Below are 15742 nucleotides of genomic sequence, written 5' to 3'. Positions count from 1 at the left end.
AACAGGGAAGCACTTAAGTCATTTTAAATTCCAAACCTAACATTTTATAAACCCCATTCTGACAGGCTGCAAGCCCCCTCTTGTTCATCGGGCTGGAAGGGTAACTTAAGCCCTGTCCTCAAAGTCCTGGAGCCTCAAATTTCTGTGGCGAAGCAGAAGTCGGCTTTGCCCCATTTTACAACCTTTCTGGACACAGTTGTTAAGTGAATCTGGCTTCCCCACTGACTTTGTCAGAACGTCGCAAAAGGAGATCCCATGATCTCCTGGGATGCTGCAATCGTCGTAAATATGAAACAGTGGCCAAGCATCCCAATTTTGGTTGCGGGACCATGGGGATGCTGCAACGGTTGTAAGTGTGAAAAAAACTGTCATGTCACTTTTTTCAGTGCTATTGTGATTTCAAAGGGTCACTAAATGAGTGGTTATAAGTCGAGGACTCTCTGTAATGGGCTGGGAGATTAGCTTTGAGGAAGAAGAGGAAGAGCTGCAGCAGCCAAGGTGATGATAAGAGAACTCTGAATCCAAAGCAGGAATGTAATTTGAAAAAGCGTATCAGACCTTCCCTAGCTCTCTTTCAGCTGAAGGGAAGGAGGATGGGAGGAGACCCATTCAGAGTTGCAAGATTCTGTGCCTTAACCTTCTAATAAAAATAATTTATAACTTGGGTGTTCAACTTCTGAAGGGCTGACAAAGTCTGGCCAAGTAAGACAGGCAATGGAGCCCACCTAGGATTCATTGGGCTTACGAAAGCCGTCCCCAATCTGATGCATCTCTGGCTGGAGAATGCTGGTTTGCATCTTCAAATGCAGCCCTGCTTGCTCTAGTTGGGGTCTGCCGTGTTGATTCTCTTGGCACCCCCTACAGTAATTTAATGGCCTTGCAGAGTTTTGATTTTGGAGAAGAGCGACAACAGCACTGCACATCTCTGCACATCTATCCAGACAGAAGTCTCCACGGAGACAAGCAGGTAAGCCCAGATATTTCTGCCACCTAAGCCTGCTGAGCTTTGGGGGAAGATGAGAAATTGGATTTGAGACTTATTGTTTCATTAATAATTCCACTCCAGCCTTCTTGCTGTTTTTAACTGTTTGTACACCCATCAATTACACTTTTTTTAAGGTGGTGCTTCATTGTTTGCTGGTGGCCTGGAGGCTCTCAGAAGCACATGACAAGGATATGAACGGGCAGAATAAAGCGGTTGCCATAGTTTTCCTGGTCAGCAAGGCAGAAGCTGGAGCAGCCAAGCAAACGAGCTCACTGCCTCCTCTTATAAATCCCTGCGGGCTAAAATGTCCTTTCAACTATCTTAGCTGAAGATCTGCCCATGTTGTCCGAAGATTCGAACCATTGCTGGCATTAATGTCAGGACCTTTTTTGTGTCGGCCCCACATCTTCTGTAGAAATGTACTGTACTGATGGCCCCCAACCAATGTTGGCTATCGCAAGGCCTTTGAGATTACAGGTAGTCCTAAACAAAATTAAAACACAACATTCTGTATTTTAACTTTGTTTTGAATAAAATAAAAACCTATCATTAAAAAGAGATTACAGGCAGTCTTTGACTTATGACTACAAATTTCTGCTGCCGTGGTGGCGCAGTGGTTAGAGTGCAGTACTGCAGGTTACTTCTGCTGACTGCTGGCTGCCAGCAGTTCAATTCTCACCGGCTCAAGGTTGACTCAGCCTTCCATCCTTCCGAGGTTGGTAAAATGAGGACCCAGTTTGTTGGGAGCAACAGGCTGACTCTGTAAACCGCTTAGAGAGGTAAGTATAAGTATATAGTGCTATTGTTATTGCTAAGCAAGGCAGCTGTTATGAGTTGTGCCCGATTTTATGACCTGTTTTTGCCCGGGTTGTTAAGCGAATCATTGCAGTTGTGAAAAGAATCAGACAGTCATTAAGCAAATCCTGCTTCCCGTTGACTTTGCTTGTTAGAAACTGACTGGGAAGGTTGAAAAATGATGATCACATGACCCCAGGATGCTGCGACAGTCATAAATACATGACAGTTTGCGATGTCAGTTGCCATGCCCAAATTTTGATCACATGACCATTCTGGACAATACCGCAATGGTGATACAGTAAGTTACTTTTTTCAGGTGCCACTGTAACTGTGAACAGTTAAATGACAGGTTCTAAGTCAAGAGCTGCCTGCATCTTATTTATGATATCGCTGACTTGTTTATTTTGCAGCTGATACTGCTTTAAGCTAACCCCTTCTTTTAAATGGCTAATTAACCCGAGCTTCCTTTTTGAAATAGATATTGGTTATTCAAATTTTAAAATTGTTTGGTATAACTGAAACAACTCCCCCCCCCACTGGCTTTCAAATGCTCTTGGGGAAACTTCTTTCCAGGCAGTTAATCCATCAAACAACTGTGTTAAGAGGCACGCTGTGTACATTTTGCATTTTGGGCTTGCCTTTTGTATTTTAAAACACCTTGAGATGACTTTAACCTTGGCTAAGAAATTAAGCTAACGAGGGAGTTAACTTATATACAGGATGTCTTGAGAACTAGAAACTTGTATACAGTTAAAGAACTGGCATTTCCAGGGTGGTGGATTCTAAGCAGAAGTCTAATGAAGGCAAGCGGAAGGTCACTAAAGAATGGAAATACTTACGATTCTGTCCGGGTGGGGCACGCTTTCCACCAAGCATTCCAGTCGGGCTTTGGCCCCCACTGCTGTCTGCTGGCTTGGTTCAGCACTAATAATGGGAGGACCTGGAAACAAAGGCACAAATTAGAGGCTTAGGAGTTCCTTGGTGCTCTCTTGAGCTTGGTTGCGTGCATGTAGACATTTCATCATGAAACTACTACAGCTAACATCGTCAGTATTTTGTGAGTGTGGGGCTTGCTCCCTCTTTCTGTACAATAGTTTGCCCTGCTAATGTTGCTGGGAGTGTGGCTTTATCCTCGGTAGTTTTAAAGAAGAGACTGGACAACTATTTGTCTGAAATGGTATATGGTTTCCTGCCTGAGCAGGAGTTTGGACTACAAGTCCTCCAAGATCCCTTCCAACTCATTATTATTATTATTATTATTATTATTATTATTATTATTATTATTATTATTATTATTATTATTATTATTATTATTAATTATTATTATTATTATTATTATTTATTATTATTATTATTATTATTATTATTATTTATTATTATTATTATTATTATTATTATTATTATTATTATTATATATTATTATTATTATTATTATTATTATTATATATTATTATTATTATATAATAATATTCGCACAGTCAGCCAGATGTTCAGACTGGATTTGGCATTTTTGTCTATCGAGTCCTTACCAAGGACCTGGGATAGGCAGATGTGGATGTTTGATGGTATTACAGATATTGTCGCAGGATGGAAGCAGTTCCTAGTAAGGCCACCTTTTGCAATTGACTAATGGTGAATTTGTCAATGCCAATGGTGTTCAAGTGGTGCTCCAGTTGTTTTGGGATTGCACCTAAGGCACCCATTACTATTGGTACTACCCTTGCTTGCCTTTACCTTACTATTATTGCTTGCATCATCATCATCATCATCATCATCATCATCATTATTATTATTATTATTATTATTATTATTATTATTATTATTTCCTTGATTAGGGTATTGTTTTCTCCTTGACTTTTGTGTGGTGTTAATCCCTGCTTATCTGGGTGTTAGCTGCTGGGCAGAATCAGGCCTTTTTGTTTCATCAGTAGCTTTTTTATTGTCTCTTATGAATGGTGTATAAATACGGTGTATCTCTATGTGTCTATTGATGTCTGAATGCCAAGCTATTCCCTGGCGGTTTTGGATTTAGCTTGGTCTAGAATGCCCAGTTGAAACTATGGTTGAGTCAATCCCTGTGTTGTGAAATTTAGGAGTTTTGAATGAATGAATGAACCTTTATTATCAAAGTACAACATGTATACATTGAGATTAGCTGAGCCTCCCTTCATGCCCCCCCCCAACTCACAGTGACAACAAACCCAGTTTTCAACGTGTCTTCTAATTGCTACTTGGTGTTCATGAATGCTAGTCTTCTGCCTGTCTGTCCTACATGGTGGCTGTTACAATTCTTAACACTGTTATCTTGTACATACCGTGCTCAAAGTTGTAGCTGTATGTGTGCTATAGACATACCTATGTTCTAGATGAACATTAAATATGTTGTAGATCCAGTGGCGTAGCGTGGGTTGTCAGCACCCGGGGCAAGGCAAGTAATTTGCGCCCCCTAACCTGTGAAAATACTGATGTAATTAAAGTAAAATGCATCTAATGCGCCCCCCCAGATGTTGCGCCTGGTGCGGCCGGGCCCCCCCGCACCCCGCACGCTACGCCACTGTGTAGATCAGGAGTCTGCAACCTTGACAACTTTAAGACATGTGGAATTCTGGGAGCTGAAGTCCACAAGTCTTAAAGTTGTCAAGGTTGCAGACCCCTGCTGTAGATGTACTGTAGATTGTTGTATGTTGTAGACACAAGCTCAAAGAGCACCAAAGACTGAGCTGCATATATTCTCTTCTATTGAAAATTAGAACTTGTCAGGTGACCTCTTAGCTTCTCATTGAAAAACTCCTTAAGACCTGGCTGGGGTCTTAGGGCTGGGGGCTCCCCGGCAACCGGAGAGTTGCTCAGAGGGCTCCATTGACAAGGTTGCCATTTTTATCCTCCCTCACCTGGGGGAAATTATATTTCCAGCCTTTATGATGTTTCATAATATGTATTCATAGTTTAAATCAGAGGTCTCCAATCTTTCTAGTTGGGGACTGGAGGAAAAGGGAGGGGGAAGCATTTTACACATGCGTGCGTGCGCACAAACGGGGCCGTGAGCACACGCAATGCAAACAGGGTGGTGCTAGCGCCTGAATGATAGTTGCTACCATCGTCTTGTTTTTGCTGTGCAGGTGCTAAAACCGCCCCGTTTTCTAGCAGGCCATGGCCCACAGGTTGGGGACCCCTGGTTTAAATTTATGCTTAATTTCTTATTTATAATCTGATTGCTATTCATTGCCCAGAGTCTCTATCGTGAGATGGAAGGCTATATAAACTTGAATGAATGAATGAATGAATTGAATTTGATAGGGAGTCATGATTTGATCACAATAGGGTGGTTTTAATAAATGAGGATGGGAAAGTCCTACTTTCCTCTTTCCCCACAGGAATTCCTCCCTCCCCCACAATTGGAAAATGGTTTGAACCATCTCCCCTTTGCCAGATTTGCCCTTCCGAGTCTTGAACTCTCACCATTTACAGCCAGGGTCACCTCTTTCTCAGCCACTCCAATGCGAGGCACGATGGCTTTGCACACATACATGCCGGCGTCCTCTTGTGTCACGGCCTTGAGATGCAATGTGTTGCCATTACTCAGCACCTGTTGATATAAGTTGGCTCAATTGACCTTGTCTTCCTTAATGGAAGAAATTTGGCAGGGCCAAGTTTAGTCCTGGGGAGTCCCTAATATATGGGAAGAGAGAGAGAGCAGTATTTCATAATCTTGGTCACTTTAAGATGTGTGGACTTCAACTCCCAGAATCCCAGTGGGCTGTGGGATTCTGGGAGTTGAGGTCCATGCATCTTAAAGTGGCAAAATTGAGAAAAAACTGCTGTAGAGCAATATTTGGCAATTGCTAACAAAGAAGGCAGCTGTGGAACAGTTGAACTTGGCAAGAATGTCACCAAGATGTATAACTGATCGGTGATGGGCTGGAAATAAGCTTTCTTTGTAACGCAGGGAGAATGCTGCAGAAACATACTGCATTTTAATCCTCAGTGATGAGCCACAGAGGAGACCTTTCTCACATGACATTGTAGGAGACCTGGGTTAATTTATGATGCCAAGAAATCAGGAGTCTGGTAGCATCTTTTCTGATGAACACATGTGATTGGAAGGCATCAACCTTCTCATCTCATCAGACACAACTCATGAAAGCTGATGTATTTTAATCAAATGTGTTTGTCGGACAAAACGCTACCAGATTCTTCGTATTAAAGTTGTAACTGTAATAAATGAAAACAAAAAAAGTCTTAAATTTTGAGAAGCCCCTTTAGGCTGTGAACATCCCTGTTGCTTAGCTGATGCCCGAGTCTGGTTAAGACTTTGGTGAAAATCTCCCATTCTGATCTCTTGTCTACTTGCTGATGTTGAGCTTGTGGTTAACTATTGAAATCGTAGAGCAGGGGTCTTCAAACCTGGCCCTTTATGACTTGTGGACTTCAACTCCCAGAATTCCTCAGCCAGCATGCCTGGCTGAGGGATTCTGGGAGTTGAAGTCCACAAGTCATAAAAGGGGCACGTTTGAAGACCCTCGTTGTAGAGAAAATGGAAATTGACTGTCGAAGTTGAACTCACCACACTGGATCCTTTCTTTGTCCAGGCCAAGGTAAGAGGTGGGTTCCCTGTCCAGGTGCAGGTAAAAGAGGCATCTGAGCCGATGTCCACTGTTAGGGGCTTGGGCTGGGAGACAAGGTGAGGTCCAACTATAGGAGCAAAAAAGAGGAAAGAGTTAGTTGAGCATCAATGACAGCAGCCCATAGGCTCCTAGAGGCATCAGGACCCCGCTACACTTTGTAGCCTCTCTCTTATCTCTTTGTCTGTCATTGAGTATCTACGGAGATTCTCAGTCATCCAGGTCATGGTTTTCCCAGAGGTGCTTTTTCAAGAGGCAACTGGACTTTATTTTTCCTTGAAGATGTTTTGTTTCTCATCTAAGAAGCTTCTTCAGTACTGACTGAAGTTCTTCAGTTCAGGTAGAACTGAAGAAGCTTCTTGGAGGAGAAGTGGATGCCTTCAAGCCAAAGCAAAGAAGGACCAGTTGCCTCTTGAAAAAGCACCTTTGGGTCTATCTCTGAGTGTTTCTCAACCTCAGCAACTTTAAGATGTGTTGACTTCAACCCCCCAAATGCCCCAGCCACTTATTGTTTTTGTACCCCTATAGAAATTACAGGTTCCGTCCCCGGGGAAATGCTAGAAAAAATGCTTGCTGAAACCCCCAACCCCTTCCCTAATTCCTTCTTGAAAGTTTTCACTCACAATGGACGTCCACCAGAGTGCTAACATTGGTGCTGCCCACAGCGTTGGACACTTCACACGACACAGGCTCTGTGAAGAAAGACTGGTCAACTGTGGCTTCGTAGCTGTCACCATTGGCCTCTGGGATGGGGATGCCGCCTTTAGCCCACCTGTCAAGGCAGATATGGTCTTAGGAGACCTTGACTCAACATGTTAAGCTCTAAAACTGGGTTCATGTCATGGGCAGTGCAACGAGTTGTGAGAATAAGTTGGGAGTAGGAGGAAGAGCTACAGGGCCTGACAAGAGATGTCTCGTGCCACAAAAGAGGGTCAAGAAAGCATCTCACAGGGAATCCTCTTTCATTCTCTGGAAAGTAAAGGTAAGGGAGGGGAGAAGTACTTTCAGACTTGCAAGTTTGGTTACTGTAACCCAGGGGTTCAGACTTGGCCCTTTTATGACTTGTGGACTTCAACTCCTAGAATTCCTCAGCCAGCGTGCCTGGCTGAGGAATTCTGGGAGTTGAAGTCCACAAGTCATAAAAGGGCCAAGTTTGAAGACCCCTGCTGTAACCTTACAATAAAAGGCAGTTTAAATACTCAAGATTTTGGTTCCTTGTCTGGACTACTACGAAGAGCTGACAGAAGTGTCCAAATAAATAAATCACAGCCTGGCTTAATGTGGTGACCTGATTCATCTTCCGTGCTACAACACTGGCTGAGTAGATTCTTGCAAGCACAACCCAAGCACCCACCTAATTTTACTACACTTTTGCATTTTACAGGAACTCAGTTGCTTGGTTGTTATTGCCCCTCAGTAGAACCTGTCACCCTTCCACTGAAAATGTTAATGTGCTTTCTGGCCATTGAAAGTGTGCCCATCCTTGTCTTAGAAGAAAAAGTTGTGATATTGGCCCTTTTTAATTTACTCAAGACATCAATAAAGGCATAAGAGCAAGGAATTTACTCCTTTTCTGTTAAGATACTAGAAACCAAAATCCATAATGAAGCTGAAAGGTTGAGACTTAGAGAAGACAAATAGAGAATTCTTTATGCAATGCACAATTGTCCTGGGCAACTTCCTGCCACAGGAATGGATGGTGGCTACCAAATTAAAATTGGACCAAAGAAATCAATGGGGAATATCACTGATTACTATCAATTGGATTTCAACCATCACTAGATTTAGCAATCATACACTTCTGTAGTGGGAATACAAGTGGGAAGTAGTGTAACTTTGAGCTGATCCATGTTAGCTAATTCTTACATATCAGCTGGCCAGCATAGTCCTCGCTTAATAACTGCTTGTTCAGAGATTTACATCTGGTCCAGGAAATTGCAGCCGTTGCAACATCTCGGTAGTCATGTGATTGCGATTTAGGCACTTGGCAACCAGCTGATATTTATGACAGTTGCATTGTCCCATGATCACCATTCATGACCTTCACAGCCAGCTTCGGACAAATACATTCATTCCATGGGGAAGCCAGTAGGAAGTCACAAATCACAGTCATGTGACCTCATGCTTAATGACTGTGGGCAATATTCTTGTTGACCGTAGCTGGAATTGATGATCCTAAATCTGGTGAAGTCACATGACATTTCATTTTACAACTGCCCCGCTTAGCCATGTAGAGTTGCCGGTTCAAATTGTGGTCAGTAAGCGAGGACTAGCTGTGTAACTGAGCATGCAAATCCTCCATGCTGCCATTAGAGGGCGCCTCAACCACACAGTTGCTCTACTTGAACTCTTAGATTAGTCTGCAGCTTCTTCGTATACAAAGTCTTACCGATAACCCGTCACTTCAGGATTGGAGGTTGCTGTGCAGAGGAAACTCACTTTGCCACCCTCAGGCACAGTTTGTGGCTGCACTGCCAGGATCACAACTGGTGGATCTGTAGGGTGGAGAAGAGGGATGGGAGAAATCCCAATTCTTTTACTTTTCCATAGTGCAATATAGTTCTTTCGCACCCTAATCTTCATCCAACAACTCTTTGAAACAAATTTTGCAAAGTGGGAGAATTATTATGGGATGCACTGTCTGATGTTCCAACAGCCACTTGGCTTCCTTACAGTCTGGTTTGCAGATCTAGTTGGATCCCTAGGGCAGGGCTCCCCAACCCCCAGTCCGTGGACCAGTACCGGGCCAAGGCATGCCAGCAACTGGTCTGCACAAACAAGCAAAGCCCCACCTGTGGGATGCAGGCAGCACACAAAACCATGCCCCCTCCGGTCCGCAGAAAAACCTTTCTCCATGTAACCAGTCCTTGCTGCCCAAAAGGTTGGGGACCTCTGTCCTAGTGGGACTGCCAATAGCTGCTCCATCTAAACAGAGTTAGACCTTTTTGGAGGCTACACCAAACTCAGGAAGCTACAATCCCAGTTGCTTGCCCCTTCAGGTTTCCTGGGCTTCTCTCAAGGATCAGGTATCTGATTTTCAGGACCAGCTGCAGTAGGTAAATATTTGTCTCCAACTTCATGGTTTGACTATGTTTCCTCGTGATCACGGCTTCTAATAACAGTCTTAGAATGCTGAAGTCAGCTCCTACGATATAGGCAGCGCTCATATGTACAAAACAGTACAGAATCCTACAATTGGAAGAAGTTACTTTTAGCCATCACGTCCCACCCACAGTTCAGCGGAGGAATCCAAACTAAAGCGTTCAGACGGAGGGATGTCTTCTTCTGCTTGGACACTTCTGATGAAGGTCAACCTACTCCACCCTCAGATCCCTAGCTCCATTACTGAATGGCTTTGGCAGTTCAGAAGCTTTTCCTAACCTTCAGACAGAGAATCTGCCATCCCATAATTCTTTTTTTTTTTTTGCCCTGCACTCTGGAAACAAAAGACAACATCTCAGGCATTCTTTCTGCTATCTGAAGAATGCTGTTGTTATGTGTCCTCTCTTCTCAAGGTTAAACATCTTCAACACCTTCTTCATTTCCAGTGATAGAAGAATGTCCCCCTTCACAAAGCAAATTACAGTCTGGGAATTCATTTGTGTCAAGTCTCCTCCTAGATGGCCTTAGCCCAGATCTTGGATTGACACCCTTGAATCTTTTTTGTTGTTGTTGTTGGGATAATACTCCGTGAGGATTTCCTACACTTAATAAATACATCTGTGGCTAGGGATTTGCTCAGGAATGGTTGCTGGAATTGGGTATGTCTAGTTTAACGAAGAGAAGGGTGAGGGTGACACAATAGCAGTGTTCCAATATCTCAGGGGCTGCCCCAAAGAAGAGGGAGTCAAGCTATTCTCCAAAGCACCTGAAGACAGAACAAGAAGCAACGGATGGAACCTAACCAAAGAGAGAAGCAACCTAGAACTAAGGAGGAATTTCCTGACAGTTAGAACAATTATCCAGTGGAACAACCTGCCTCCAGAAGCGGTGAATGCTCCAACACTGGAAGTTTTTAAGAAGAGACTGGACAACCATTTGTCTGAAATAATATCGGGTTTCCTGCCTGAGCAGGGGGTTGGACTAGATGACCTCCAAGGTCCCTTCCAACATTATTATTATTGTTGTTGTTGTTGTTGTTGTTGTTGTTGTTGTTATTTCATTATACATGAACCTCAGTCAGTTGAACATTCAAATTGACTGGCGCTGATGGTTGACACGGGTAGTAGTTGTAGTAGTTATTATTATTATTGTTATTATATTATTATTATTATTATTATCTTTTATTCATTAAACGTGAACCTCAGCCAACTGAACATTCAAATTGACTGGCGCTGATGGTTGACACGGATTGCTGCCAGCATCCTAGGTATCAACCAGGTACCTCCTTAAAATATTATTATTATTATTATTATTATTATTATTATTATTATTATTATTATTATTATTATTATTATTATTATTACCACCACCATCATCATCATCCCTTCCAAACTCAGTGGTCTACCTGGCCATTCCTTGGCCACAAACCCAAGTGCAGGTATCTCCAACTCATCCCTCCTTCATCCCAGTCTCCTTCGGAACATCTCCTGGCCTTGGATACTCACACTGAACATTAATGGTGACTGAGGTCTGCTTGCCAGCAGGGGCTGCAGGGTTGCTGACGCGGCAGGTGAAGGTGCTGCCCACATCTCGGCTGCTTGGGATTAAGAGGAGGGTGCTGACAGCTACTTCCCGCTTGCCATCATCCATCAGGGACTGCAGGAGAACAAAGGAGAAGCATTTATATCCAAACTTCTAGCAACTCTAGGAAGGCAGAGCCGGGTGTTATAGGATTGGTTTGGAGATGAGCCTTTCCCCCTGTTCCCCTCTTCCTTACACGCTGGCCCACATTTTGAGACTTCACCTTAACTTGCCCATTTCTCAATCTCATAGAGTTGGAAGAGACCTCGGAGGTCTTCTAGTCCAAGCCCCTGTCCAAGACAGGGGTCCTCGTATCATCCCTGGTGGCGCAGTGGTTAGAATGCAGTACTGCAGGCCAATTCTGCTGACTGCCGGCTGCCAGCAGTTCGGCAATTCAAGTCTTACCGGCCTCAAGGTTGAGTCAGCCTTCCACCCTTCCGAGGTTGGTAAAATGAGGACCCAGATTGTTGGGGGCAATATGTAAACCACTTAGAGACGGCTGTAAAGCATCGTGAAGCGGTATATAAGTCTAAGTGCTATTGCTATTGCTATCCTGCCAAAATAGTTGTCGTAACTGGTCTTGAAAATCTCCAGTGATGGAGCATCCACAATTCCAGGAGATAAACTCTTCCACTGCTTGTCTATGAAGATTCCCAATCATCCAAGTCAGGGTCCCAAAGGTGCTTTTTTCCAAAAGGCAGCTGGGCTTTCTTGTTTTTCTCCTTTGAAAACGTTTTGCTTCTCATCCAACAAATTTCTTCAAGATCTCTGAATGAGAGGGTGAGAAGCGAAATGTTTTCAAAGGAAAAAACAAACAAACCAAGATGAGTCCAGTTGCCTTTTTTGAAAAAGCGCCTTTGGGTCTTCCGCTATTTAATAATTCTCAGTACTATGCAGGGCTTTTTTTTGTCATAGAACGCTCAGAACGGAGTTCCGGCACCTTTTTTTGGATGGAACCTTGTAGGGTAGGCTAGGCGGGTTGTATAACATGTGTGAGTTCCGGCACCTTTTTCTTTTACAAAAAAGGCCCTGGTACTATGAAATCCCTCCTTATTTCCAGATTGGATCTCCCTCTGACCATTGCACAATGTGCGATTCTGACAACTAGTGATTGAAAACCGCCAGGCTGAGTTTACCCCCAAAAAGCACAAATTCTCAGGTTGGTCCCATACTCTCTTTGGGGACCAAAGCTGAACACTCACTGACTCACCTTGGAGTAAACAGCTGACTCTTGCCTTTGCCCATCACGATACCAGGTGATTTCAGCTGCTGGCTTAGCTCCAGCTGCGCGGCATGAAAGGTTGTAGGGGATGTTGGAGATGACATGGACAATGGGGCCACCGTGAATCTCAGGGTCATTGGGGGGGACTGCAAGAAGAGAGGCAGAAAGATATGGTTGGTTGCCTTGACTTGGAATGAGTCTATTGACAAGCAGGCCTGGGAATGACCAACTGTTGGCTAACTGCAGTACAATTCATTCACTAGCAGAAGAGAATATTTGTAGCTTGGGGTTGAACTGTGGAGTCCTTGATACTCTCTGAACTTGGTTGTTTTGTTGCAGATGTTTCATTATCCAATGAGGGAACACCTTCATTGCACTGAAAATTAACATCAACCGCTTTGATGAGGATACCTAATTTGGTAACGGAACGTCTGCCAGGAAACAACCAAAGTCGGACAGCACCAAGATGTCCACAATTCATTCACTTTTGCTCATTCTGTCTCTTGGTCTGATTTCTGAAACAATTGGAAATATAATCAGCAAAGAGCAGTGATGCAGGCTCTCCAACAACCCCGCTGGCTTATCATTCAATCTACGCTGCCAGGAAAAATATGGAGAAAAGGCTTATTATGCTAGACCAGAATAGGTAAGCTTGATTCATACATAGCCCCTTGCAATGAACCATATCTGAGGGTGAAGTGATTACCTTTCTGCAACAACGCTTTAAAAATGTGGCTGGAGGAGAGATGGGAACAAGAGACCCTCAAGAGACAAACTGGTCCATTTCTACTCTTGCCATAATGGAGAATATGTATGTAGCCCAGGATTGAATTCTGGAGCCTGTTTCTCTTCCTGCAAATATTTTGTTACCGGGTTAAATATCATCATCAATGCAGGATAGTTTGCTGGCTCCATTTTTTTATGCATTGATGAGTCAGCAAACTCTGTGTCCCCCACCCTAGTTGAGTAATGAAATGTTTGCAAGACCAGAAAGAAGCTCAAAAAATGCCCCAAATTCAAACTTCAAATGTTTAAGGTCATCCCCCCACCCCCTCAACTAGTCCAAAAACATACCACTGAAATTGGCAGTCATTTTTGTATATTTTGACACCCTAATTTTGAACTGGGCGGAGGATTTAAGGAGGGAAGGAGAGAAAAATTGAACTTAAAAATATGTTGCCTGAACATATGTGGACACACAACAAGATCTCTGATATGCAATCTTATAAGAAATAAACAATAATGTAGGTTAGTCCTCGTTTAGTCATTGCTTTTAGTCACCATTCACAGTTGCAATGGCGATAAAAAGGTAACTTCACAACCCATCCTCGCACTTATGACTTAAGCGCAGCCTTCAAAGGTCCATAAAGCAAAAGAAAGCCGAAGGAATGTTGTAAGCACAGTCACTTAGTGACTGCTTTGCTTAGTCACCAAGTGGTTGGTCCCAATTGTGGTCACTAAACAAGGACTATCTGTAATGAGAAGAATTATATTGTTTTAAATTTCAGCAAGTCTCTTTACTATCTGGCAAATAACTTTTATTTCATGGACCTCTGAGCGAAGGGACCCCCAGGGATTCTCAGATCACACTTTTTGTCCTATGCAAGCTTTCCAAATTATCTTCATCACTGGAAATGACTTCCAGATTTAACATGGGCATGGCCCAGCTTTCTCCAGAAGCCAAGGGTGACCTTACACAACAAGCCGTGATCTCAGACAACGAGCCATATCCCTTTCCTCCTAGCTCAGTTGAGCCTTTCACGATACTCTCGTGGAAAGATCAACCAGAAGAATCAACAATAGACTCTGACAGACAGTATTAGATGTTTGAGTTTTTCTCTCTCTCTCTCTCTTTTATTGCAAATTTTATTATTTAAAACTTTGGACAAAGTGTTAACGGTCTGACATTCCTTCTTGTCTACATCATTTTTGTATTTTATACACATATACCGTATACATTTTATATACATATCATTTATATAAAGTAAAGGTTCCCCCGCACATGTGTGCTAGTCGTTTCCGACTGTAGGGGCTGGTGCTCATCTCCGTTTCAAAGCCAAAGAGCCAGCGCTTGTCCGAGGACGTCTCCGTGTCATGTGGCCGGCATGACTAGACGCCAAAGGCACATGGAACACTGTTACCTTCCCACCGTAGTGGTTCCTATTTTTCTAGTTGCATTTTTACATGCTTTCGAACTGCTAGGTTGGCAGAAGCTGGGACGAGTAACAGGCGCTCACTCTGTTATGCGGCACTTGGGATTCGACCCGCCAAACTTATCAACCATCTTATTCTAATAATATGTGAAATCAGCATCCTGTGTATCTCTATTTAGGCCTTCCTTTCTGCTCCCACCATAGGTAAAACCTATTCCAAATTTTGTAATAATCTGACTGATCTTTATTTTTAATTTCCATAGTTAACTTGTCCATTTCTGCGCATGCCCAAATTTTATTTATCACTTCACTCTCGTCAGGTATTTCACTATTTTTCCATTTCTGGGCGAACGTCATTCTCGCTGCCGTGATGATGTGTATCATTATATATAACTCTTCTTTAGTATATTTCTCTGTTATTATGCCAAATAGGAAAAATTCTGGTCTATACTCTCCGTCCTGATATTTCTTATTATTGCAGGACCACCAAACATGAAAATAAGTACCTATTTCTTCGGAACATTTTCAACAGCTAGGGGATATAGTTTTGTACATCTTAGCTAATCGAGCTGGAGGGAGATGCCACCGGTAGAACATTTTATATATGTTTGAGTTTCTCTTGTGGTGTATTAGCTGGGGCTGCTTTTCAGGTGGCCACAAATTGGGAATTCTGAGACCCTGGGATCGTCTCACCAACAAAAACAGGAAGATGGGAGAGAACTCACTAAGCACAGTAAGTTTGGCTCGCTGGGAGCGCAGTGCTGCTTGTGTGGCTTGACACTCATAGACAGCGTCATCGTCTAGCTCAGCATAGTCAATGCGTAGGTTGTGTTGACCGGCAGAGGCGTCTCCTACAATAGAATAGCGGGACCAGCCTGTGGAAAAGTGATGGGGTAAGAGGTCAGCCTTACTAGATAGACCAGACAGGAAATAAGCTAACTCTACAGGTAGCCCTCGACTTACAACAGTTCATTTAGTGACCATTCCAAGTTACAACGGCATTGAAAAAAGCACTTATGACCATTTTTCACACTTACGACCGTTGCAGCATCCCCAAGGTCACACGATCAAAATTTGACCGCTTGGCAACTGGTTCATATGTATGAGGGTTGCAAGGTCCCGGGGCCATGTGATTCCCTTTTCCGACCTTCTGACAAGCAAGGTCAATGGGGAAGCCAGACTCATTTAATGACCGTGTTACTAACATAACTGCAGTGATTCCCTTAACAACTGTGGCAAGGAAGGTCACAAAAGGGGGCAAAATTGACTCAACAACTGT

At 43.2% G+C, this 15742-nt stretch overlaps 1 protein-coding gene across 1 annotated transcript in view; it reads right to left on the bottom strand.

Annotated features, from left to right (window-relative positions):
- KIRREL2 (kirre like nephrin family adhesion molecule 2) overlaps window positions 1–15742 on the bottom strand; it is a gene marked incomplete at both ends in the record, with an annotated part of 50401 nt that overhangs the window by 8816 nt on the left and 25843 nt on the right. Inside the window, 8 exons of the mRNA XM_081335132.1 lie at window positions 2623–2723; window positions 5243–5369; window positions 6348–6475; window positions 7029–7177; window positions 8795–8900; window positions 11013–11163; window positions 12299–12456; window positions 15189–15338. Of these exons, the coding sequence (XP_081191258.1) occupies window positions 2623–2723; window positions 5243–5369; window positions 6348–6475; window positions 7029–7177; window positions 8795–8900; window positions 11013–11163; window positions 12299–12456; window positions 15189–15338 (1070 nt within the window). The remainder of the gene's footprint in view (window positions 1–2622; window positions 2724–5242; window positions 5370–6347; window positions 6476–7028; window positions 7178–8794; window positions 8901–11012; window positions 11164–12298; window positions 12457–15188; window positions 15339–15742) is intronic.

This window comes from Vipera berus, assembly GCF_964194415.1.
Source record: "Vipera berus genome assembly, chromosome: 9".
Lineage (NCBI taxonomy): Eukaryota > Metazoa > Chordata > Lepidosauria > Squamata > Viperidae > Vipera > Vipera berus.
Note: the sequence above shows the minus strand (reverse complement) of the source record. Positions and strands in the feature narration are given on the sequence as shown.